The 25,448-nt window shown below is 43.1% G+C and overlaps 2 protein-coding genes and 1 long non-coding RNA gene across 3 annotated transcripts in view; 2 read left to right on the top strand and 1 right to left on the bottom strand.

Annotated features, from left to right (window-relative positions):
- The window catches only part of NLK (nemo like kinase), a 168,269-nt gene extending 164,742 nt beyond the window's left edge, over positions 1–3,527 (top strand). Inside the window, exon 11 of the mRNA XM_046676920.1 lies at positions 1,746–3,527. Coding sequence (XP_046532876.1) covers positions 1,746–1,800 — 55 coding nt within the window. The 3' untranslated portion in view covers positions 1,801–3,527. The remainder of the gene's footprint in view (positions 1–1,745) is intronic.
- Positions 3,528–8,728: 5,201 nt separating this feature from the next.
- LOC124246530 (uncharacterized) lies at positions 8,729–17,416 on the bottom strand. Its single transcript, XR_006890526.1, has 3 exons — positions 17,334–17,416; positions 9,858–9,908; positions 8,729–9,725 (listed from the first exon to the last, which is right to left on the bottom strand). It is a non-coding gene; the product is annotated as an uncharacterized LOC124246530 (long non-coding RNA).
- A 219-nt stretch (positions 17,417–17,635) lies between these two features.
- On the top strand, positions 17,636–25,358 carry TMEM97 (transmembrane protein 97). Its single transcript, XM_046676237.1, has 3 exons — positions 17,636–17,843; positions 22,974–23,118; positions 24,001–25,358. The coding sequence occupies exons 1-3, from the start codon at positions 17,718–17,720 to the stop codon at positions 24,258–24,260; spliced, it is 531 nt and encodes a 176-aa protein (XP_046532193.1). The 5' UTR covers positions 17,636–17,717; the 3' UTR covers positions 24,261–25,358.
- Positions 25,359–25,448: the final 90 nt, after the last annotated feature.

The raw sequence follows: 25,448 nt of genomic DNA, 5'->3' as shown, positions 1-25,448 counted from the left end.
GGGCTGCTGGTGTGTCCTACTCAGAGGAGAAACCAACAGGCTTAGTGGTTAAAGAGCCAGAAACCAACTTCGGAACCTAGCAAGCCTCGTTCTCTGTCTCTCTTTGTCCTTTCCTTCTTGATTTCTTTTTCCCTAACTCCCTGTATCACTCAAGGTCCAGTCAGGGGGGAAAAAACACACCCAGTAATATAAGCAGGGAAAATTTAATAACAAGAAACATTAACTAGGAAAAGATGGTTAACTACTAAAAGGCATGAAAGAGGATTCTGAAGGATCCTAAAGTAGCAAATGCAGAAAGCAGGTACTCTCTCTAGACTGAGGCAAAATCAACAAGGAAGAAATTAAGAACTTAAAGGAGACCCCTCCACCCAAGGCTCATAAGGTTTAGAGAGGATGTAATTGCCACAGGAACACACAGCGTGAAGATGGTGAAGAAACTTTCCGAAAGGTGTGGACAGAGCTGGTCCATCAAAGAGGCCTGCTCAGTTGCAGAAAAACTTGCCAGAAAGTTTGGGTAGACCAAAGCTAGGCCTTCCAGGAGAAAAGCACACCAGAACCAGGAAGGGAAGCCGCTTCCTAGTGCTGCGGCCCTGCAGTGCCCTTCCAGCGCCCTCTGGTGACAAAGGCTAACATCAAGCCAGGTGGCAAAGGAGAAGTGTGAACAGAGTTTCGCTCCGGGATCACAAAGCAACACAAAGGGTGGATTTGGATCTGAGAAGCCTCTCCCTCCTTTCTTCCCCACCTTCCTTTCTCCCTTTCCTTTTTCCCTCTTCTCCCTGCTTCTCTTTCCCTTCCTCTCACTTCTCTTGTAATTGGCTTTGACGTGATAGTGAAGTTGATTGAATTTATTGAACTAAAGTCAAAAATTTTTGTTTAGAATTTTTTAAACCAGGGTGACTGTCATTTCTTTCATGTATTTTTCTGTAGAAAGAAGGAATTAATTTGCACTTTTCCTTCTCCGGTTTAAAATTATTGTGTTTGAACATTTTCCCCCTAAGAGTCAGTGATGTAGTCAGTCAGGTGTTTTACACCTTTCAGGTGCAGGTTGTTCAGTATCCTGGGCCCTCGGGAAGCAAAGCAGTTCCACACACACACCCTCAAGTCTGGAATCTGGTTGCAGCATTAGACAGATATGGGAAATAACTGGTAGAATAAATCTGTGGGTAACAAGTGCTAAATGATTATCCATTACCTAATACTTGATACAAGGATGCTTATGAGGCTCATTCAAAATAGATCCCCACTTAAAGTCACTGTATTTTGAGAGGCTACTTTTAAATGGATAATTCTGCATCCTTTAAGGTTACTTTCCTGACTGGTTATAGACATTATTATTACTAATAACTACCATTACTTTATATTATGAAGTAGGCACTGTGGAAAGCACTTTCCATACATTATCTCATTTGTTCATCACAGTATCCTCTGAGGCGGATAGCATTATCTATCCCTTTCCAAAAGAGAAAAGATGAAGGAATTTGCTCGGTGTCACACAACTAGTAATGACATGTTTTCCAGCCCACATATTAGCCACTGTACCATATTGCCTCCCTATAGATACAGGTCCTTAAGCGAACAATTTGGAACAAATGCAGCTTTAGAGAAGCTAAAAGAAGCAAATAAAAATCCAGAAATGGACTTTACAATTTTTTTTAAAGGAAGAGAGCAAAACAGGCACAGTGACTTGCCCTTTTGCCGTTTGTGGTGTTAACAGCTGATTTCACCATGTCTCCATTTTCTTCCAGTTCCACTGTTGCTCAGCCGTCTGAGATGCCCCCATCTCCTCTGGTGTGGGAGTGACGGTGGAAGATAATGTACTACTGAAGATGTAATGTAGCTTTCCACTGGAGTCTGGGATTTGCAATTCTGGAGGTTAATCATGCTTGTACTGTAATTTTACTAATGAAGTTTTAAATTAACAACCACTACTTGTATGATATGAATAATATTTAGAAATGTTACTAGACTTTTAATCTTGTAAAGTGGTTGTGCTTTTAGAAGAAAAATATTTTACCCAGAGTTGCACATGTTTTATGAATTTAGTGCAGCTGTTATGGCTCACCTCAGAACAAAAGAATTGAACCAAATTTGGGAGTTTGGGTTTTTGTGTTTTTGTTTTGTTTTGTTTTTCTTTTTTAAAATGAAGTGAGATTGTTCACACACACACACACACAAAGGACAGTCATACATTTTGATATTTGAGCCATTCCTGAAAATTTGGGGTTTTCTAAAATGAAAGAATCTAGAAACCTTGCCTGCGACCAATCATGGAGCCACGTGAGCTGATCGTGGCTGCACCTCGGGGGGAGGGAGAGGGGCATGCCACCTAAGGATCAAGCCCTATAATTAGCTTCTCATTAGAGCCGTGACGGTGATGTGTGCTGTCTAAAATCCAATGTTGTGGGTAGAGAGAATGAGTTTGTGACTAGGAGAGACTAAACTTCTGTTTTCCTTACCCAGTATAAATATATATATATATATTTAATCTATTTTTATTAGAAGTTTTTCTGCTCTTTCTTACATAAAAGAACCCCCAAGCATGCATCTTTCATGTGTGTAAATAATTCATTTCTGGGCTAATTTCAAAAGAATTCCAACATTGCTGTATAGAGAGAGAACTAGCTTGCACATTTTAGGTCTGTGAAATTTTGTGAGACTTTTCCTGCACTGGACAGTAAAAAAATAAATAAATAAAATACAAAAACAAATTTAAAAAAATTTTAAAGCCACAAAAAAAGGCACATAGGGAATTATGTCAAATGTGTTTGTGTCCTTAGGCAAAGCTGTGGGAGTCTTGAAATGTCACAGTAGTAAATAACTTATTACTTTTTGACAAATTCTTTTTTCTGTTGGAACACTGAATTCTTCTGTGCATATGTATATATGAATACAAATTGAAGGCCTCTACCTCCTGGAGTTATACAACTTGGCTTGTTTACCTCCACATGCTGATGATGACTATTTTTTTTTTTAAGTTCAATGTGGAGACTTGAAACTTGAATGTCCCTTCCAACTTTTATATTAAAAATAAAAAGTCAAGAAAATTGAAGATCGTTTTTCACCTGTACAAGGAATACTAATGGATCGTCTTAAAATTGGTCTAGGAAAAAACCTTGGTGTGTGTTATGGACAATTAACTGTTAAAGTTATTGTAAGTTATCTGTATTTAGCAGAGTATTTTCATCTTGAGTGATCTGAGCTGAATTTGAAGACTATTAATAAGTTATGTTTGGAAGTTTTAACTTCAATGAAGTAATTATTTGCTGTGAAAGAAACAAACATTGAATTACTAAACAAAGATGGTGCAATATCTTTGTTTTTTTTTTATGAGGCTCCTGAGAATCAACCCAACTGAAGCATTTCAATTCACTTGAATGAGAAACGTGTTTAGTATCAAAAGAGCCCAAGAAGACACTGGTGTGAAAGGTACAATCTCAGAGGTTGGTCAATTACCGTGGCACACTTACTGGTCACTTTGTACAATGTAGATTTGAAGTACAGTGGTGAAAACATTAAATGTGACATTTGAAAAAGATGTGTCATCTGTTTTATTTCAATTCCTTCCCTTTGTTTTCTCTTCAGCATAGCTTGTATTCTGGATTTGCAAAGTTTTGAGACATTTCCTGTTTATATTTCCATTTTGATCTTTGAGGAAACTAGTTGTGGTTTTTAAAATCTTCCCAGAAACTTTAGATTGCCAAACATATTGAAAACTTAATTAACCAATATCAAACACATTGTGATTTAAATACATACAATTTGAAAGTCTTCCCAGACCTTAGAGTCTAATACAGTGTTTTTCAAACTTTTTTTAAGCAAAGAACCCTATTTTCACCTGAAATCAAACTCCAATATATTGGAGTCCAATATATTAAACAAATAAAAATGGACTGCTCTGGATAAAACAGACTGCTGAGGGGACTTGATCCCCTCCCTCCTCTTCCTTTCTGCCTCCTGCTCCTGGCAGTCCAAAGGTACTTCCAGCTGAAGATGAAGTCCCAGCTGCGTGGTGGTGTAATTAACACCTGACACCCGGCTGCCTAACTTCAGGACACTTTCCCTGAGGCTGGACAAAGCTACATTGCTCTTGGGTTTGTAGATGGCATGTACTTCTCCCTATCTTTTCTTGATTTAGCAAAATGAATGCACTTATTTTTCCCTTGACTTGGGGGAGTTGACTGTTCTAACTCGTATAAATTAATACAAATACTCATATTAGTTTATTTATCCAACAAACTTTGCACAAACTTGCACTTAGAATACATATTAAGTGCAGGAATTACTTACAAGCAGCCTTATTAATATGAATAATGCTTAAATAAGAAAGCTGGTTTTCATCACTTAGAAGAGAGCATTATGATTTGCTCATATAACACTTTGAAACTTAAGTTCATCACAGATAAATGTTAGAAAAAATATATTGACCTGTTCCCACTTAAACCTGCTCAGCTAACCAAGGTGTGTGTTTGTGCCTTATATTTTTATTTAAAATTGTTGATAATTGCAAAAGTGTAAAATTTCTACAGCCAGTGGAGTCAGTACAGATGGGTAAATTGGGGCTGGGGTCAACTGCAGTTTGCAGTTGCAGTATGAGAACCCAGAAGATAATCTCCCGTGATGGCTCCTAAGGGTTGGGATTTTTATTTTGTTTTTCCTCTATGGTATATCATTTAAAATATTACTTTTATATTAAAATAAAAATTTACTAAAGATTAGAATGCAAAATTTGCATGAATTTTGAAATTAAGGCACCTTTTGGGGGTCTGATTCCTACTATACTCTGGTAGCGTCTAGCTAGCGTGGCAGGAGATGGACACAGTCTTCTCTCCAGTGTTTGACTCTCCACCTCTCCTTCCTTCTGTGGTCTTTCCGTGGCTTCTGTAACACCACTCTGTTTTTCTCCCCTTTTTTTTGAGCCGCAACTCTTCCTTACAGGCTTCCTCTGCTTAATCCTCACGTGTTTGTGTTCCCTGGGCTGGGGATCAAGCCCGGGTTCTCTTCCTACTCTTAAAGCCAGGGGCTCTTGACTTGGCTACTTGGTAAAAGCACCTGGAGAACTTTCAGAAATCCCAGTGCCTAGGCTGCACCCAGACCAATTAAATCGGAATCTCTAGAGGCAAGGTCAGGCATCAGTTTTGTGTTGATGTTTTTTTTAAGTTCTCTAGTTGATTCCAGTGTGCAGCCAAGATTGAGATCTACTGCTGGACACTCTTCTTGTGATGTCGTCTACCCTCATGGCCTCAATGACCATAAGAGAATGACCCCAAATCTCTTACCTATATACCCAAGCTTTTCTACTAGGTGCCTATTAGAAATTTCATCTTGAGTATCTTATAGGCACCTCAGACATGTCAAAAACGAAATTAATCTTCCCCCCCACAACTTTATTATTATTATTAAATCATTCTCACTTTTCCCACTGGCTCTTTTTTTCCTTCCTAGACTACCAAAATGGTTGAGGCTTCACTAACTAGGGCTGTTTTTAGTGTTTCATGAGGAATCGCGGAAGGGAAAGGAGTTGTGAGTTTGCTTTGGGGTGAGGGGGGCAGAGTCATGAGCTGGCCCAGGCTGTAGCTCCCTCTCTTCACAGCAGGTTAGGGCCCGTGCCAGGTGGTCTTGACAACACAGCACCAGGTTTTCCCTTTTTGGCAGGTGATATAGAAGAGAATGACCTGGGTTAGAGTACTCCGTTTGCTCCCTGCCCCTCGATCCTGGGCCTGGGCCTCACCATCCATCTAGTTATGGAAGCCGGGAATCAGGGCCCTGCTCACTCCCATCTTAACTCCAGAATGCATGCACATTTTGCATTTCATTCTTTAATATACTTGGTGTTTTAAATGACATGCCATAAAGGAAGAACGAAGTAAAAATTTTCCAGTTAATGAGTTAAATGCTGTTAATTCTTGTTTTCCATTTTGGAAATCAGGGCTGAATTGAAGAGACTGATACTACTTACTGAATTTAACATCCAGTTTCTCTTTTCTCAGGTTTAAAATATTTTGAGAATCAAACACATAAGTGGTAACATTTTTCCTCGCACTTTTAAGTGACTTATCAGTGAGTGAACAATGCCCAGATACTTGGAAAGAAGTGGCAAATCACAACGTTTTCAGGTTGCCATTGGTAGAATTTTGAAGTGGACCTTTGCTAAGAGGTCAGCATTTATGTTAGGTTGCAGGTGTCAGAGGTCTCTGATCCAGTGGTCAGTCTCCTACTGTCTCAGGGAAATGCTCATCAAAGATCTCTAAGTAAAGAAAGATGGGTTTATTTTACCTTTTATTTCTTTCTTTCTTTTCTGCCGGGAAAGATTCACCCTGAGCTAACATCTGTTGCCAGTATTCCTCTTTTTTTTTTCTTCCTCCCCAAAGCCCCGATACATAGTTGTATATTCTAGTTCTAAGTCCTTCTAGTTCTTCTATGTGAGCTGTCACCACAGCATGGCCCCTGACAGAGGGGTGGTGTGGTTCCACGCCCAGGAACCAAACCCAGGCTGCCAAAGTGGAGCACACTAACCTTTAACCACTAGACCATCAGGGCTGGCTCTAACTTTTATTGGTGATAATAACACTAATTTTCACAGCCTATCATCCTCAACAGCCAACTCTCTTAATCCAATTCTTAATTGTAACAATTATTTCACGGTTTTAAAAATGAACGGCTTTGCCTGAGTCTTTGACAATGCTTATCCTTGAGAAGAAAAATGTTGTAAAGACAATATTGTGAGTTCCTTTTAAAAACCATATTGGTTTTGTGTGTGTGTGTGTATTGATAATACCTTTACGTGGCATGACCTAGAAAAGAATAGCAAAAAGAAAATCATTCTCTCTAGAGGGAAACCACTGTTTCCAGTACAGTGGATATTTCCAAAGATACTCTGAATAATCAAGCTTGTATATTTTATAGGAATGATAGCATCATATGCACACTGTCCTGTGCCTCGCCTTTTCCATTTGATATATGTGGGAGATTGTTCCACATGAACACACAGAGCTAACGCTTTTAATTTGAGCCACTTTTCTTTTATGAAGGTAAAGAGTGAATACTTGAATTCATTACCCCTTACCCATGTTTTTTATCCTGTGTCGTGACTTTTTTTCCATGAAGACAATTAATTCAAGGTACAACCAACTAATTAATTCTCCCCAGGTAAGTCCTTGCTCGTATGTGTAGTATGTTTTAAAATCATATTGTTTTGTATCATATTACACATTTTCTTAAAAGACAAGTATTCAAATCACATTTTTAAAAAACTTTCTCCATCCCATTAAACACACCGAAAAACTCAAGAGGCATTTAGGTGTGTTACAGACTTACTCACTTCTGCCAGATTCAGATGTGGCTCTATCTACTCAATTGTCTACCTTTTTTCATTCTGTAGTGTTTGCCAAAACTCATATCATTCAATAGTTCTTCAGTTATTTTACCAACAAAAGCCTTAAAAATAAACATGTCTTTACATACATCATCATACATATGGCAGATAAAGACCAATAGAATGACCAAATCATTAATATCTGTGCTTTCATCTGTCAAGAATCAAGTTAAGCTGAGTTTTGCCACCAGTTGTGGTCATACATCTTGAGTACAACAAAAATATTTGAACTTTTATTTCCAGCAATATAGATGATTAGATATTGTAAAAAACAAACTCTAGGGGCCAACCCTGTGGCTGAGTGGTTAAGTTCACGTGCTGCACTTCAGCAGGCCAGGGTTTCACTGGTTCGGATCCTGGGCACGGACCTAGCACAGTTCACCAGGCCATGCTGAGGCAGCGTCCCACACAGCACAACCAGAAGGACCTACAACTGGAATATACAACCATGTACTGGGGGCTTTGGGGAGAAGAAGGAAAAAAACAGATTGGCAACAGATGTTAGCTCAGGGCCAATCTCAAAAAAAATAAACTTTTATTAAACACCTAGAAATTCTTGGTGCAATATAACAAACATTAAATAAACAGCTGAGCTTACAGAACAAGGAAATTCTTCAAGGACCAAAAACAAAGACCACTGGTTAGGGAGTCACTGCTTCCCTAAGGCCACTTGCCAATTGGTAAAAATAGTATCAGCCAACACTAATAGCTAATGTTTGTTGACTACTATATGCCAGGCCCTGCTTTAAGTACTTTACAAGTATTAACTTTAGAACAACTGCATAATGTGGGTACTGTTAGCTCCATCTTTCAGAGGCTCAAAGAAACAAGTTAGAACCTTGGCTAGTAATAGCTACATGGGAGAGAGGAGACATGACCCTGAGTAAGATATGGAATTAACACTTAGATTCCCACATAAAGCTGAGACATTCAAAGGGCTCTATCTTCTTTGAAAGGGCTGTTAAGGAAAAAAAGTCCTACCTGCCACCTTAGCTCTACGTGGGCAAAAAGTCTTCCACAAGAATTCTGAACCACGAGTTTGCCCTTACGTGTCATTAGAGTTCAGATTTACGCTACCATCAAGGCCTGGAAAACTCAAACCAAAATACTATGTTTGAGTGGCCCTCAGTTGATAGTGCCCTGGGGTGCCTGGCAAAAGCAAACATAGGTGTTCTTTTGGGGGGTGCTCCCTTAACTGAGGCCTCAGAAGATTCCAGTAGATAAAGCCCACCCAAATAAGAGCTCACAATCTAATTAGAAAACACAAGGAAACAAGCCTCTACACGTAAGAAACAATTACCAACCAAGTACTTCAGATATTAGAAGTATTAGATGCAGAATACAAAATGACTATATTTAAAAATATTTAGAGGAATAAAGGAAGGTGTCAGTAAGCCAAGCAAGAAATAAAAGTCATTGAAGTATGACCAGGAAAATTTGAAAAATAATCAACTTACACAAATGAAAAAGTCATGGGAAGTAAAAACAGAATGGACGTTAAACAGCAGATTGAACACAGCCAAAGAAAACAAGTAAACTAAAACTTACCCAGTATACATTACCTAGAATACAGCAGAAATACACCAATGCGTGGAGAATCATAAAAGATATTAAGAGACTTGGGGAATAGAGTGAAAAAGATTGAATCTATATAAAATTGGAGTTCCAAAGACAAAAGAATAGGTAATATTAAACAACAGCTGAAAATTTCCTAGATTTGGTCATAGTTAGGAATTACTGCATTTAGGAAGCACAATACATCATAAGCAGGATAGATAGGGTTATAGTGAAACTGCGGAGTGACAAAGAGGAGGTCTTAAATGTAACAAAGAAAAAATTGATTGCCCAAAAAGAATAATGCTGAAACTTAATTTCCCAACAGCAACAATTTAAGCTAGAAGACAACTGAATGATACAAAGTTTTGAGAGGAAATAACCTAGATCTAAAATTATAACTATAATTTAGTGCAAAGACATTAAAAAGGTACTTCCAGAAAATAAAGTTTACTATCAACAGATCCTCACCAAAGGTCATTCTAAAGGATATACTTCAATAAGACGAAAAAGAATAACGGAGTGCAAGAATGGTGAACAAAGAAATGGTGACCATGTCGGGGAAACAGCACAGACTGCAGAAAGCAAGGATGAGAATGTCCAGTTGGAAGGAGGATAAAATAAATTAGACGGGCATTCTTTGAACCGAGATACACACGTCCCTGGGGATAAATGAAGACTCTCCAGGAGGTGCAGGCACATAAGCTTTTAAGAGTCAACTTCAGTATGTTTTCCGCCGTCCCCATTCTCCTGCGGGGTGTCGTTCTCCACCTCTCCGTTCACAATCCTCATTCTCCCACTTTACAAAAGAAAGACATACTTCTTACACATCTTAAATATTATTGTGGCCCAATGTCCCGGTGTGTAAAAACTTCCTGGGTTGCCAAGTAAAGGGACAATTTGAAACAGTTTTTGTTTATGCAGACCTCACCTCTTCCGTCTCACTACCATCAAATACTCCATCAATCCTGAAAGAGAAGCCCTTGAAAGTAAAGCAAAGACAGCATTAGGAAGAAATATTGAGCCTAGCAATATTTTATTCCACTCAGGCAACAAATTCATGGCACAGCTCTGACTGTCTTAAAATTCAAAAATGAGATTTTTTTTATGGGAACGTGTATAAAACAAAGCCAGACTGTTTCCAACAGAAAAGGTCAATCTTTTTTGACAGCTTGGTTTGCCAATGAGGACTTTCCAATTCGTTTATTTGGTAGTCATTTTTCCATACTTGGAATTAGCTAGAATCTGCAGCTACAAAATTCTGACAAAAATATATTTAAAGCAAAAGGTTTTTAAAAATATTGTACAAATGTTGGTGGGAATGTGAGAAATTGGCACCCTTGTGCTTTGTTGATGGGAATCTAAAATGGTGCAGCCACTATGGAATAGTGTGGCACTTCCTCAAAAAAATGAGAATTACCCTTTGATCCAGCAATTCCATTTCTGTGTATACACACAAAAAAATTGAAAGCAAGGACTCGAACAGATATTTGTGCACCAATGTTCATAGCAGCATTATTCACAGTAACTAAAAGGTGGAGACAACCCAAATGTCCACCAATGGATGAATGGATAAACAAAATGGTATATACATACAATGGAATATTATTCAGGCTTAAAAAGAAAGGAAATGCTGATACATGCTACATGGATGAACCGTGAAGACACTATGCTAAGTGAAATAAGCCAGACATAAAAGGACAAGTATGATTCTGCTTATATGAGGTACCTGGACTAGTCAAATTCCTACAGACAGAAAGTACTATAGCAGTTGCCGTGGGTGGGGAATGGGGTGTTATCATTTAATAAGTAGAGAATTTCAGTTTGAGATGATGAAAAAGTTCTGGAGATGGACAGTGGAGATGGTTGCACAACAATGTGAATGTACTTAATGCCACTGAACTGTACAGTTAAAATGGTAAATTTTATGTTATGTATATTTTAACACAATTATATATATATAAAGAAAAAAACAAAAACAAAAGAAAAAATACATAAAGCTGTGCTGACCCAGAAATAGAAAGGTTTAATCATCAGATAATCAATTTATTTTCAGTCTCTTTTTTCTAAGTAATAAAAACATTAAAGGGCATAATATCAATTGATTGTAAATGTTTAGGAATTTATTTCTGGATCCTCAATTCTATTCCATTGAACTATAAATCTGTCTCTATGCCAGTTGCCCCACTGTCTTGATTACTGCAGCTTTGCATTACGTTTTGAAATCAGGAAGTGTGAGTTCTCCAACTTTCTTCTTTCCAAGATTATTTTGGCTCTTCTGCGTCCCTTGCGTTTCCATATGAATTTTAGAATCTGCAACATGGCCAGCTGAAATTTTGATGGGATTGCACTGAATCCATAGATAATTTGGGGAATACTGCCATTTTAACAGTATTAAATCTTCTGATCCATGAACATGGGATGTCTCTTCATTTCTTTAGCTCTTCTTTCATTTCTTTCAATATTTTGTGGTTTTCAGCATACAAATCTTGCCCTTCCTTTGTTAAATTTATTCCCAAGTAATTATTCTTGATGGAATTGTTTTCTTAATTTCTTTTTCAGATTGTTCATTGCTAATATATAAAAATACAATTGACTTTTGTATATTGATATTTATCCCACACCCTGGCTAAACTCGTTGATTAGTTCTAATAGTTTTTTAACGTATTCCCCTAAGGATTTTATAATAAAGTTGAATATCCCATGAAAAAACATTGTAATCTAAAATTTTGGATAAAGCTTTTCAGTTTTTTTCCTGGGGGCAAAGAGGAATAGTAAGTTTCCAGTTCAGTTTTTAAAAGTATATTAATGATGCCATTTAATAAGAAAACCGTTTTTGGGGGGGGAGGTTGTTTTTTGAGGGCATTTAGGCTTGGCTATCTCTGTCCTGCCAATTTGAAAGATGTCAAACCTACTGAAAAGTAGAAAGAAATAGTAAAATGAAGACCCATATACCTTTCACCTAGATTCAGCAGTTTTAAAACATTTACCGCATTTGCTTTACTAGTCTATATAAAATATGTATATACATGTATATTTATGATGTACACAAATCTATGTACTGTGGTGGTTTTTTCTTGAAACATTATTAAACTTCACCCATAGTGTATCTCTTAAAAAGCACATTATCCTACGTAACTACAATTCCATTATCATACCCAAGAAATTTAACAGTTACTGTATGAGCTAATACACAGGACATATTCAAATTTCTCTAATTGTCCCTAAAATTTCACTTACAGCTTTATTTTTTTCAATTCAGAATCTAGCCAAGGATCATCTTGCATTTGGTTATCACGTCTTTTTAGATCCTTTAATATTCAGGGAGAGTCCTTCTGCCTTTTCTTTCATGTGCAAGGCCAACTGTCACGTAGAATGTCCTACAAAGATTTGGATTCTTCTGATTGTTTCCTCAAGATTAGACTCAGGTTAAACATTTTTGGAAGGACCATCACAGAGGTGATGTGGTGTACTTCCCATGCCATCAAATCAGGAGGCACAAATGTTTGTCCCATTTTTGGTGAAACTAAGTTTGATCATTTGATGAAGGTCGCAATGGCCAGATCTCTCCATTAAAAAGGTACCTTTCCCCTTTGTAATTAATAAGTAATCTGTGAAGAGATATTTTGAGACCACATCTTATACCTCAGTAAACTTTCATCCACTGCCATCTATTGATGGTCTCTGCCCCTTTTATTTATTACATTAGTGGTTGGAAAACAGCGACTTCCTGATTCTATCATTCCTTCTACACTTGGCTTTTTCTTTTAGACCCCAAATAGATTCAGCCACATAGGGAAAGACTCATCAAAATTTCTCTGAGTTTGTGAACATCCCTTCCATGAAGGTTCTGAAACTGCCCCTAAAGGAAGCCGTGGCAAAGACGGCTCATGGACCCTTGAAATGTCCTCTCCTCCTCTGGCTCAAGGCTAGTCTACATTCCCAGACCCCCTGGTGGTAAGATGTGGGCACATGTCTAAATTCTCTCCAATGGAATATGATCAGAAGGGATGTATGCCACTTCCAGGCCTAGGCCTGAGGATGAAGGATGCACTCCCTCCATGCTTTCCTTCCATTTACTAACTAGAACCTATGGCCACCTGGCCTTGACCATGAAGAGGACAATGCCTTAGAGCAGGAGTTACTAAACTATTACTGCCACAGGTTAAATCAGGCCTGATGGCTGTTTTTGTAAATAAAGTTTTATTGGAACACAGCCATGTTCACTCATGTACATATTGTCTATAGTTGCTTTCACACAACAAATGGCAGAGTTGAGTAGCTGGGACAGAGATTGGCCCACAAACCTAAAATATTTATTGTCGGACCAGTTTACAGTAAGTTTGTCAACCCCTGCTTTAGAATATAGTCGGCACTCCATTAACGGAGAAATGTTAACTCCTCCATTAAATGGGCCCTTTACTTCCACCACCAAATGTATTTGAGACACACATATCTTGAAAAAAGCCTGACCCAGATATCTCCAGCTCTTTCCTTTTTTAACTGCTAAACTTCTGGAAACAGAGGATCTGGTATACAAATTCCGCTATCTTGCACAGCGGGGCCAGATGAATCTTCTTAAAGCACTACTGGAACCCTGAACTGCCTCGCTCGGGACCTCCCACTGTCTCCCTCCTGCCCTGATATCAAGTCTATTGGCTCTTAGCTTTTTCGAGCCAGTAACCTGACCCCTCCTCCCCAAGTCAAACTTAGCTCCACTGCTCCCTGACACCCAGGTCTGGGACGAGGGTGCAGTGAGACACACCTCAGGCACCAAACTTAGGGGAGCACCAAAAAACTCAGTAATCAGGATGAATAATATTTTAACGCAATATTTTAAAAAATCAAAATTAATGCAAACAGATCTATGAAGTAAATATCCAAATTTTAAACAGTGTTTTTCAGAATTAACCCCCACCTGCTCTGCCTGGCCGCCCAACTTCACAGGTTCTTTGACATGAAAAGGAGGTAATCACTCAAGACAGCTGGCCAGCTGCCCTCTGCCTCAGTGAAACCCAGGGATCTCAAGAGAGATCATTCTGGATGTCCCCCACACAGCCCCCTTGCCACACCTCCAGCACGGACAGAATCTTAGCTTTTGTTAATGAATACATAAGGTTCTGGCTTTGCGGTGTGAGGCCATCTGCAGGCTCCAGAGCCACAGCGGTTTTCCAGGTCTGAGCATTTTCCATTAGCAGCAGAACCTCTTGAAATGTGCTCTATCTACATCTTGCCATGTTGGCTCTTCTCACACCCTTCACAATTTCACAGTTACACTGGGTGACAGTCTCTGTGTGGCAGAGGAGTCTTGACTCTCATATTTAGTCATTCCACAATGACCCCTGCCAGCTTTGTGTCAGTAAAATAAAGATGTGGAAGGCACGGTCTTTGTTGTCAAGGAGCCCACAGTCTAGCGGGAAGGGTGTGCAGAGACAGGGACTCAGATCAATGTTGTTCAGGGTGAAAGGAATAAACACGTCAGAGACAGAGAGCTGCAGAGGTTCAGAGATCGCAGCAATGCCACCAAATAGAGGCAACCGGGAGAAGACCTTTGGGCCTTAAAATATGCGGGGATGGGGGAGGTGGGCAGGGGTGGGGTGAGAAGGGTGGGTGCATTTTAAGGAGAGAGAAAAGTGAAACAAAAGCAGAAAGGAGAGGAAAGAGCTTTGTACCGCTGCTGCTGAAGAGCAAAGTGGTGGGTCCAGCACGGGCCTTCCCCAAGCACCCTGTGGCTGGGTTACAAGCCTAGAATCCCGTCTCCACCACCACGGGGTCCATTGGTGGACAAATGGTGTTTATCTCACGACAATACAATTTCCCAAAGGTGCTAAACACGGCCCCTCCTCACTTAGGACAGGGAAGCCACTCAAGGCGGCTTTTTTTAAGGCCGCCTTTCCCTCACCGCTTGCTTTGCGTGAGGAATCTGCTGAATAGCCATGTCCTCTTCCCCAGGGCCATTTGCCTTCCACTTATCTGACCTCATCAAATTAAGAGCAGCGGTTCCCTCACTAAAGGCATTTCAAACAGAAGACGGCAGCCGACAGGCCTTGCAGTGAAAGTGCTTGGCCTTGAAAATCTTTATCTACAGATAACAAACTTGGCTGGGTGAGATGTTTTTTGAGGAACAGTCACATTAACAGCTGTACACTTATCACATTCCCTGGGCAAATTCCTGCTCAGGGGCCCCACAGCGCTCCCCCCAGCAAGCAGTTATAATCGGCATGGAGTCCAGCTTAAAAGGTGCTGCCACGTCCTGAAAGCCATTCTTGTGGGCAGGGGGAGCACACCGTTGCCAGGCCCCTTCCTGAGTACAGCTGTGTCCGGAGTGCTCCAACCCGCCCCAGAGAGACGCCAGAACGTTGTATTCTGACACCATTCAACCACCATACAGTTCATCCCTTGCTCTCCACCCCAGAAGGACCCTCCACCTCCCTCTCCTGCTGTGCTCTCCTTCCACCCTGCTCTGATTGTCCTCCCTAGTAACCACCCCCGCCCCCTCCAGAGCTCAAACCTGTCTACCCTGGGGCTAACAAACCCCTCCTCACCTCAACCTTCAACTCCTGCTGTAACTGACACCTGGCCTCCAAGTTCTTGGCTTCCCCACAGCCCTCTGGAGTGCAGGCTGTTCCCTTTCTCACAAACAAGCTCAGGGTCAGGAGGTGGAGTCGCCAGCCTCCCTGCTCCCCAAGGGCACATCCACACCATTTTCCCTCCACTCTCTGAGGTTTAAGCTATACCTCAGCCCACGTCCACCTTCCTCCTGGTTACTCCCCCTATGTACCAAAGACTTCGGCAGTGAGCTCACAGCCTTCTCTCCACCAGACTACCACCACCACCCTAGGCGGCCTTTGCAGTCCTCCATCCCACGCCCTGGGCTCTCTGTCCCTTGACCTTTCTGAAGACCTTCCCCTCCACTCCATTTCAGCCACACCTTCCCAGAGGCAGAAACTCTTCCTGATGCCGGGAATTCAGACACTGCACCCCCCTTGTCATAATTTCCCAACCTTCTGGTGCATTCATCCAGTTACTCCCATCACACTAGCACTTCTTCCTCAGCCGCAAATCCATCACTTTTCCACTTTCTTCCAGTCTACCAGCCCCTTTGGCTTCATGTCGCTCACTCTCTGTCCAGCTTGAACTGCATGCTCCATCTCTTCAATCACTCTCTTGTTCAGTTCATCAAAATCACCATCGCCTTTCTGAACCCCAACCTGGATGAGTCCAACCACCTTTTTCTGAGCAGATCCCACAATGAAGAAAAGTGCGCAGCCCAGGAGACTCGGGACTCCAGATCAATGGCCACCCACCTCAGCTGGCCCGTCTACACTGCCAACAATTTCTCTTAGTCCCATGGGCCCACCCTGGGGAGCACAGAGCTCTTCGAACTTAACCCTAATCCTTCCATTCTCTCCAGCTCCTTGGGGCCCTGAGCCATACTTCCTGCTCTCTTTCTTCCGTGTGGACAACCTCTCCCCCGTCCCGGAAAGATCAAACAGCATCCAAACAACTGAGGCTGCTCTAGTCTCTCTGGTCTGAAAAATAAATAAATAAGCCCTCTCTTGAGCACCTCTCCTCCCCTTCATAACCAGATGTCTACACTCCCTGCCTCCATTTCCCCACTTCCTTACTCCTTGACCTGCTGTCATCTGTCCCCTGTCTATACCGTGCAACAATTGTCCTCACAGGGCCACCAGCGGGTAACATTCAGTGTTGCTCTGACACAGCTGAGCCTCCCTCCTTGGCTGTGTTTCTGTGACATCACACTCTTGTTGTCCACCTGCATCTCAGCCCACTCCTCCCATGACCCTGGGGGTGGAGCTCCTCTAAGATCTCTTACAGGCCCTCTGCTCTCAAAACGTCAACTCCCATCAAACGCTGATACCTCACAAATCCACATCTCCAGACAGGTTCACCTATTAGAGTTCTCCACTCAGATGCTGCAAAGACTGCAAAGCCAAATTACCTCCTCTTCTACTCACTTCTCCTCTGTGTCCCTCTTCTCAGCGAATGGCAGCCCCATCCATCCTGTCCCAGGGGAGCCCTGGGCCCAGCATACAGTTAAAGATCAGTATTTGCAGAATGAATACATAAATTCTTGATCCTCCCTCATTCTCCACAGCCAATAACCAAGACCTGTGAACTTTACCTCCCAGTATATCCCTATGCTTCTTTCTTAATTGAGGCTGGCTGCCTCCTACGCATCCGTCGCAAGGCTTCCAAGACCCCTGGAACTCCGGCAGGACAGGGATCCTGCCAGGTGTTCCCACGGCCCGTGACTGCCCCGCCACGGCGCGGATCACAACGCACTGTCCGCCGGCCCTGGTCTGTGACACCCCCACTGTCCCGGGAGCTCCATCTCCAGAAGCGCCCACAGCCCGGCACACAGGAGGCGCTCGGAAGCACTAACCGGATGGAGTCAATCAAAGCCATAGAGCTCCCAGGGCCCACGCCCGGGTCTGCCCGCTCTCAGCGCGCTTCGCGCTCCCTCCGGGCCTGCGAGACGGCCGGCGAGAGCTCCGCCCCTGTCCCATACGGCGCTCCCGGCGGCCAATGGAAAAGGCCCGTCGGCGCCTTCTCGACACGCTACACTCAGACGAGCCAATGGACGCGCCCTGCGGTGAGTCCCGCCCCCGGCGCGCTGAGCCCGCCAATGGGAGCGGCCGGCGTAGCCCTCAGGGGGCGGGGCGCGGGGGGACGAGAGCGCGGACGGCGCGGGGACTTTGAGCCTTTTCTCCCGTCTGCAGTCTGGAGGAACGCGGCTTCGGCTCCTGCCCGACCGAATCGACGGACCATGGGGGCTCTGGGCGTCCGGCGCGGCCTGGAGTGGCTGCTGGGCCTCTACTTCCTCTCCCACGTCCCCATCACCCTGTTCCTGGACCTGCAGGCGCTGCTGCCGCGCGAACTCTACCCGCTGGAGGTGAGGGCGCCGTCTGTCCGGGCCGCCGGCCGCCGAGCTTGGGGCCCCTCCGCACGCTGCGGTCGTGCCCTAGGGTCCCCACGACCTCCCCTCCTCCGCCCTCGCCCCCCAGGAGGTCTAGTTCTGCCCCCCTTCCCTCCCGCCTTCTTCCGGTCCCGCCCCTGCCCCTCCTCATCCTTCAGTTCGAAGTCTTCCTCGGGGCGTTCTTTACCCATCCCAGCCCTTCCCCCAAGCTGCTGGGGGCAAAACTTTGTTGCTTTTAAAGACACTTCTTCCCTGGGTCTGCGTAAGGCTCCCACACCCCGCCTCTGGTCAGTTGTCAGTATTTGAGGAAAGTAGCCTGGATGGACCACTGTCTAAATCACGTGCTGGGTTTGTTTTAAAGTTGTGTTTTTTGGAAGAGCTTTAAAATACCGTCTAATCCCAAAGAAATAATCCAAGTAGAATTAGACCCTCTAAAGGGCATTTGCAGATCGTCATTACTTCAAGATCAGCGACTTTCAGATCCAGCAACTTCAAAAGCTCAGAAGTAAATTAAGGACGCCTTTTCAGCTCAGCCCCTTTAACTAGGTTCGGGTAAGAGTGATCAGCTGAGTAGAAATGGAGGCGGAAGCCTCGTTCCTGGTTGTTGGCGGGCGTTCTCTACCCCAGCCGTGGCTTTAATGCTTCTTATGTATTCAGAGCTCCAGTTTTATTTTCCCAGTCTTTTCCCTGTAGTCTTCTTCCGTGGCTTCGCTGTCCTCAGTGCTGTGCTTCTCGAATCTGCCTGTAGAACTGTGGGCAAGACTGACTTGTCTACCCAGAGATTTGATTTTGCCTGTTTCTCCTTAAAAGCTTTTTCTCTGCAGAGCAGGGGTTCTTAACCTTAGGTCCATGAATCCCTGATGGTGTGCCTTGTGTTTTCTGGGTGGAGAGTTTATAGCTTCCAGCAACTTTTCCAGGGGTCTGACCCTCCTCAAAAGGTTAAGAGCAATCACTCAACAATGTACCCCCCACTCCATAGTCTTTTTGTTTGCTTTTAGATCCAAGCATAGTTGGGAAAACCTCTGACCTACCTTTTCTTGGGAAAAGCGTAGGTAGTGTGTGGCAAGAGCACTGGACTGCGGTCTGCAGACTTGCTTCTTCCAAGAACAAACTGCTCAGTGTCTTGGGCAAGTCAGGGCTCCGTAACCTCAGTTGTCAAGTAGGAGAGAGAGAGTTGGGTTAAATTACAAGCTCAAACATACACAGGATGTATTAGCTTCCTGTAACAAATTACCAAAAACATAGAGGCTCAAAACAACACAGATTTATTCCCTTACAGTTCTGGAGGTCAGAAGCTCGAAATGAATCTTGCAGGGCTGGACCCTGCTGAAGGTCCTAGGGGAGAATCTGTTCCTTGCCTCTTGCAGTTTCTGGTGGCTGCTGGTGTTCCTTGGCTTGTGGCCACATCACTTCAATCTCCACTCTTTTATCACTTTGCCGCCTTTTCTTCTGTGGTCCAATCTCAAGGACACTGTGATTGCATCTAGGGCTCACCAGATAACCAGGATAACCTCCCCATCTCAAGACCCTTAACTTAATCACATCTGCAAAGTCTCTTTTGCCAGATAAGTTTGCTTTCACAGGTTCCAGGGGTTAGGATGCAGGTGTCTGGGGGGGGCCATTATCCAGCCTACCACACAGACCCAGGTAGGACATACTCATTTAAACAGGTCGGCACAGCTCTGCACTAGCCATTAGTTGCCTTGGAGAAAGGAGAGCCATGTCTGAGGTTTCAAAGTCTGTGTTGCCACCAAAACTCAGGCAGGCTGCCTGTTTATAATCTCTGATGTTATGAGTCCCTTTAATACTGGGCAATTATGAGCCATTTCAAACTTAACAGCTATTGGTTTCTTTTTCCTTTCTGCATGTGCCAATCCCACAAGTCCTTGCTCACCACTCACAAAGTACAATTAAAATGTGTCCAACGTCATAAAGACCCCGCTTAAACTTAGATATTTGAAGGGCCGGCCCGGTGGCGCAGCAGTTAAGTGCGCACGTTCTGCTTCTCAGCAGCCTGGGTTTTGCCAGTTTGGATCCCGGGTGCAGACATGGCACCGCTTGGCAAGCCATGCTGTGGTAGGCGTCCCACATATAAAGTAGAGGAGGATGGGCACGGATGTTAGCTCAGGGCCAGTCTTCCTCGGCAAAAAGAGGGGGATTGGCAGTAGTTAGCTCACGGCTAATCTTCCTCAAAAAAAGAAAAAAAAAAAGAAAGCTGAGGAAACTTTACCAAATCAAATATCTAAGTTTATTTATTTATTTATTTTTTTGAGGAAGATTAGCCGTGAGCTAACTACTGCCAATCCCCCTCTTTTTGCCGAGGAAGACTGGCCCTGAGCTAGCATCCGTGCCCATCCTCCTCTACTTTATATGTGGAACGCCTACCACAGCATGGCTTTTGCCAGTCGGTGCCATGTCCGCAACTGGGATCCGAACCAGCAAACCCCAGGCCGCAGAGAAGCAGAACGTGCGAACTTAACCACTGCACCACCAGGCCCGCCCATCAGCTTTATTTTTTTTAATGTTCACTTACTGTAAAAGATCAAGGACCAGTGTAGGCAGGACCTGGCCAGGAACTGTTTGTGTGTCTGCTGTTTGAAGGCGTTAGCAACACAAGCATCCTGGCTTGGAAGGCCTGTGTTTTTATTCAGTCTTGTTTTGGGGTGGAGAATGACGGTTTTGTTGCTCCTCTGTGGGGAAAATAATACTAATAAAAGCCTTGAGTTATTTTCAGATTTTCTTTGAAAAAATGCCAAAATTTAACATCAGTTCTGTTTTTCCTCCCTAAACAGAACGAATTTTTCCCTACAACTCAAAAGCTTGTGGAGAGCACATAATGGGCTAAAATTTGCAAATTAAATCTCTTTGTTGGTTTGAACCAGATCAATGCTTGGAAAAACTCTTACTATGAAACAGTAAGAATTAAGTTTGAGTTAGAACATGGAGAGGATGGGGAGCATTTTGCAGCTGGGTAGCACTGCTGTTAAAATAAGGAGCAAGGGGTGAGCATCAAGGTCTGAAATCAATCTGCTCTCATTCTGAGTTAGAGAAGTGCAAGATGACTCAGTAGCAGCTCCTGGTTTAGAAATCCCTGTGCATAGGCCAGGTGAATATTTTAATGGTAACAATAGTGAGTTGAGTCAAATGTGAATCAGGTATACATGGAAACAGTTTTATTACCTTTTTTGGGTCTCACCTAATAATTCTTGTTAATGACCACTTGCATGCTGAGATTTTAATACGATTAAACTTGAACCTCTTCAAATATGTATTAATTACATTCAGTTAAATCTTAACATTTACTATGTGCTAGCCATTATTCTAAGACTATATATATTAACTCATTTTATCTTACCAACAGTGAGGTAGGTACTATAATTGGGAAATAAGCTTAGTGGGATTAAGTGTTTTGCCCGGAGCCAGGCCCCCTGCCCCCAGGTCCCATGCTCTTCCCTCTTCGGGGGCCTGTGCCTTGCCTTCCACCGCCCTTCGTCCAGGCTTTGTTCTGGCATGAGGTGGTTGGGTCCTAATTGAGTACGAGAGCTGGCTGATTATTCTAAATTTTACTAATCTCCTCCTGCAGCCCTTAGAAATTACAGTGCTGCTTGATTTATGAAACAGGTAGATCTGAGAGAGTGTACAAATTAAATAGAAAATGAAGTTCAAATGAACAAGAATGCTTTCTAAATTCTGTGGTAACTCTTTTAAAGCAGATTGTACCCTCCAGTAGTTTTTAAGTAAATCTAGAAAACAAAAAAGGGTCTTAAAAAACATTTAGTCCAAGTTGCTTGTTCTACAGATGAGGAACTAGCCCCCAGGAGAGGTGGAGTGACTTAACTTTTATGAATGTTTTCTACCACATTACCATGCTGAGAAGTACTCAGAGAGAAGCTAAGGGTATTGCCGTGAATTTAAATTTCAAGTCAAGTGCAAATTAGAAATCAGTTGGTCAATAAATTGGTTATCCAGCCGGAGCCTTTCTGAAATTAATATTATGCTAACAGAATGTTTGTTTCTGGATATTTGCTCAAAGGCCACTCGCAGCCATGAGGCCTCTATTTCACAATAGTGAGCTTTATCTTTTGATTAAAAATTAACAGGAAAAATATCTTTGGATTTTCCATTGTAAGCTAAATTCTTACCTTGGAAGTTGCCTTTATTTATCATAATGTCAAGACCTATTTGGCTTTGAAGGCAGGCGTGTCAAGGCAACGCCATCTCCAGGAGGTTAACTGCGACAGACCTTTGGTGGTCCGCTTGTATGGAGAGCCCTAGGCTTTGGGCTCTTAAAATAGCACAAAATGGGCAGCCTCACAGCCTCCGCTTCTTCCTCAGCCTGTAGCCCTGTCCGCGTGGCTCTGCACTTTTGATTTGACGGTCCAATTCTGATGATGGGGCCCGAGCTAGGACGGAGGCCACTAACCCTCAAGCCTTGCCGTGGCCTAGGAGCCTGGAGTCTGTGGCTCGGGGCAGTTTGTTCTACACATCTCCTACTGGTCTCTGAAAAGAAAAAATTTAGAAAACTAGGGGAATTAAGAATGACGAGGAACTTGAGATTTGGGGCTTATTTAAAATTGCATCTTCATATAGGTTACATTTACCTCCCTCCTACCCCCACCTTCCCCTTAAAAAAGACAAGGAGATTCCATTCATTTCTGTACTGAGGAAATTTGGCCCTCGGAGCTTGGTGTGCAGTTTTGCTATTGTGAAAGGACGAATGTCAGGATGGTTTTCACGTTATTTTTCTTAGAAAGAATGATACTGCTGGCAGATGGTCATGTTTGTGTGTTAGGAGCCTACCAAGTGCCAGATATTGTTGCTCTTGACAGTGGGCAGCATACTTGGATGTGTGTTACCATGGAGTCAGGAACAAACACTGGGTAGCACAGAGGGGCTAGGAGAGCTGAGGACAGCTTCTCAGAGAAGGTAACATTTGAGGTAGAGCTAGTGAATTTGTATTCAATGGCCATCCAGGCTGCACCACAAAAGCCCACAGGCCTGCCGGCAGCCCGTGGGGGCTAGGGAGTAAGGTGCTTGCAGTGGGTCGGAGCTGCTGAGCCTGTCCTGCCAGGTGACTGTATTCCTCTGATCTTTATCTTTTTCCAGTTGAGAAACCTGATGGAGTGGTATGCTAAGGAGTTCAAAGACCCTCTGCTACAGGACCCCCCAATGTGGTTTAAGTCCTTCCTGTTTTGCGAGCTTGTGTTTCAGCTGCCTTTCTTTCCCTTTGCAGCGTATGCCTTCTTCAAAGGTTAGTAAAGGGTGGGGAAACCCCGTTTTTGCTCTGAAATCAGGTCCCAGAAATCTTTTGGGAAGGTATCTCCAAGGGAGAGGGGAGTGGTCCCTGTGGTCTGTGTGAGAGTGATATAGGATTTTGGGGGAATGGCCAGGATAGATCTTGTAAAGGGATGTTGAGTGTGGCTCAGGCTGTCAGTGGTCAGCAGGGCTGCAGGACTGCCTCAGTCAACTGGAAAGTTCTCTCACACACAACACCTGAGGCTACTTAAAGACTGAACTTGTTCCTTTTTATTGTGTCCACCCCCCCCCATGGAATTTCTTTCTTTTATTGTTGGCTTTTATTTCTCTGCTTTGGGTAGTATCTTACTGGTTTATCAATAGTAACATCAAGCTGATCCCTAAAGGGCTTAACTTCTCATTTAAAAATTATTTACAGTGTCCTCCGATGACTAATGCTTTTATAAAGAACGTGGCCACACCAGTGTATGTGGTAACTAAGCTTGTACAGCTTATTTCCCACTGGAACACCCAAATCCATCTCTCGGCAGAATCTGTTGATCTTCTCGCCTCTGTATAATTACTTAACAGATGCTGCTGTTTAGACCCCCTTGCAATTTAGATCAAACAGATTTAACTGTGATGGCCGTTTTCCTACCCTAGAGTTTTCTGAATTAAATTTTGACCCCCTACCCTTGTTCTTTGGCAGCTAGGGCCCCAGCTGTCACATAAATTTGCATATTATAACACATGTGGTTTTCCATTTGTTTCCACCTGGAAAAGGAGGTAGAATGGTTCAGCTGAAGGGAGCAGGCAGAGACAGGGTGGAGAATGTGGGCATCCTGGAGTCATGAACAGACCTAATGCTTCTCTCTTTCTCTTCCCCTGACAACTTCAGGAGGCTGCAAGTGGATCCGCATCCCTGCAATCATCTACTCGGTTCACACCATGACAACTCTAATTCCAATTCTCTCCACATTTCTGTTTGAGGATTTCTCCAAAGCCAGTGGTTTCAAAGCACAAGGACCTAAGACTTTCCATGAACGACTAACCCTCTTATCTGTCTATGCCCCCTACTTTCTCATCCCTCTTATGATTCTGCTTTTCATGTTGTGGAGCCCCCACTACAAGTATGAGGAGAAAAGAAAGAAAAAATGAGAGAAATAACCACGCCCAGGGGAGAGATGCCCGCAGGCAGTTTCCTATTGGAGCTGGTACAAGAAAACTGCTCAGAACCCATGTCTTCAGTAACATATGAAGCACACTAGCAGCAACACACAAGAGCAAGACACTGGCAGGAGCAACATCAGACCTTCACCTTCCAAGGACACTGGCACAAACAGACCGATCACCTGAGGATGAGCAGAGGGGTACAGGCTAGGTGATAGGGAAGTGGTGCCACATACCTCACTGTGTGCCTAAGTGCCATTGCAGGATTACTAAAAGCAGGACCAGACCAGAAACTGGATAAAACTTCCAAGAAACATGGCCTGCTTGGCATGTTCATGAGTCATCTGACCCACATTATACATGTGACAGAACCCTTGACTCATGATTCTCTACAGCCTATCACTAATCAGCAAGATGAATACTGAGATGTTTCAGGCCACTTTTAAGTTGGAAATTATGCCACTTTAATATTCATTAAAAACTCTATCATGTTTTCTCGTCCCCATCCCTGGGGGGAAAAAATTCTGCAAGAGGTTTAAACTTAGTTTTCCTTAAGGTTCAGCCTTGGCACAACTCTCAATCAGAAATAGGTTAAACTGGAAGGTGTTCTGTTTCTCTCTTAAAACAGGTCATCCTGAGAAAAGAGGTTTTTTAAGTCTCCTTGTTTATCCTCTTTCTAAACCTTAGTGTTCTTTATAGACCACCTGACATAAGTTCCTTTACTCTGGGGTCTGCTGTCTCAAACCTGATCTGGAGGTGTGCGTCCTACTGGGTAGCTTCATCCTTCCCAATGGTTTGATCATCCCTTCCCGTGTTCTCAGTTGAAGGGGTGGGGGCAGCGGGGCGTGTCCCATGTGTGCATTTAAGGTCTCTTCATATTAGCACCTGGTGTTTCTATTAGCTTCCTGTCAATTCGTACTCAAGGCCAACCCCCAAAAAAGACTTGTGAACACACGGAAAATGGTAGAAACTAGTCCCAGGTAGTTCCCTCCTTTTGCCTGTTTTGCTCACAAGCCGCATTGGTCTGATTGTTGGGAGTATCATCTGACTCATGTGTCTGATCCAAATAAAAGTAGCTGCTGACCACTGCCTGGTTTGTTTTGTGGACTAGGGGCTCGAGAGTCCAGGGGTCTCGTACAAGGGGTTATACATACACTTCAGGGGCACCAGCAAAAG

Source organism: Equus quagga, chromosome 11, assembly GCF_021613505.1.
Source record: "Equus quagga isolate Etosha38 chromosome 11, UCLA_HA_Equagga_1.0, whole genome shotgun sequence".
NCBI classification, from domain to species: domain Eukaryota; kingdom Metazoa; phylum Chordata; class Mammalia; order Perissodactyla; family Equidae; genus Equus; species Equus quagga.
Note: the sequence above shows the minus strand (reverse complement) of the source record. Positions and strands in the feature narration are given on the sequence as shown.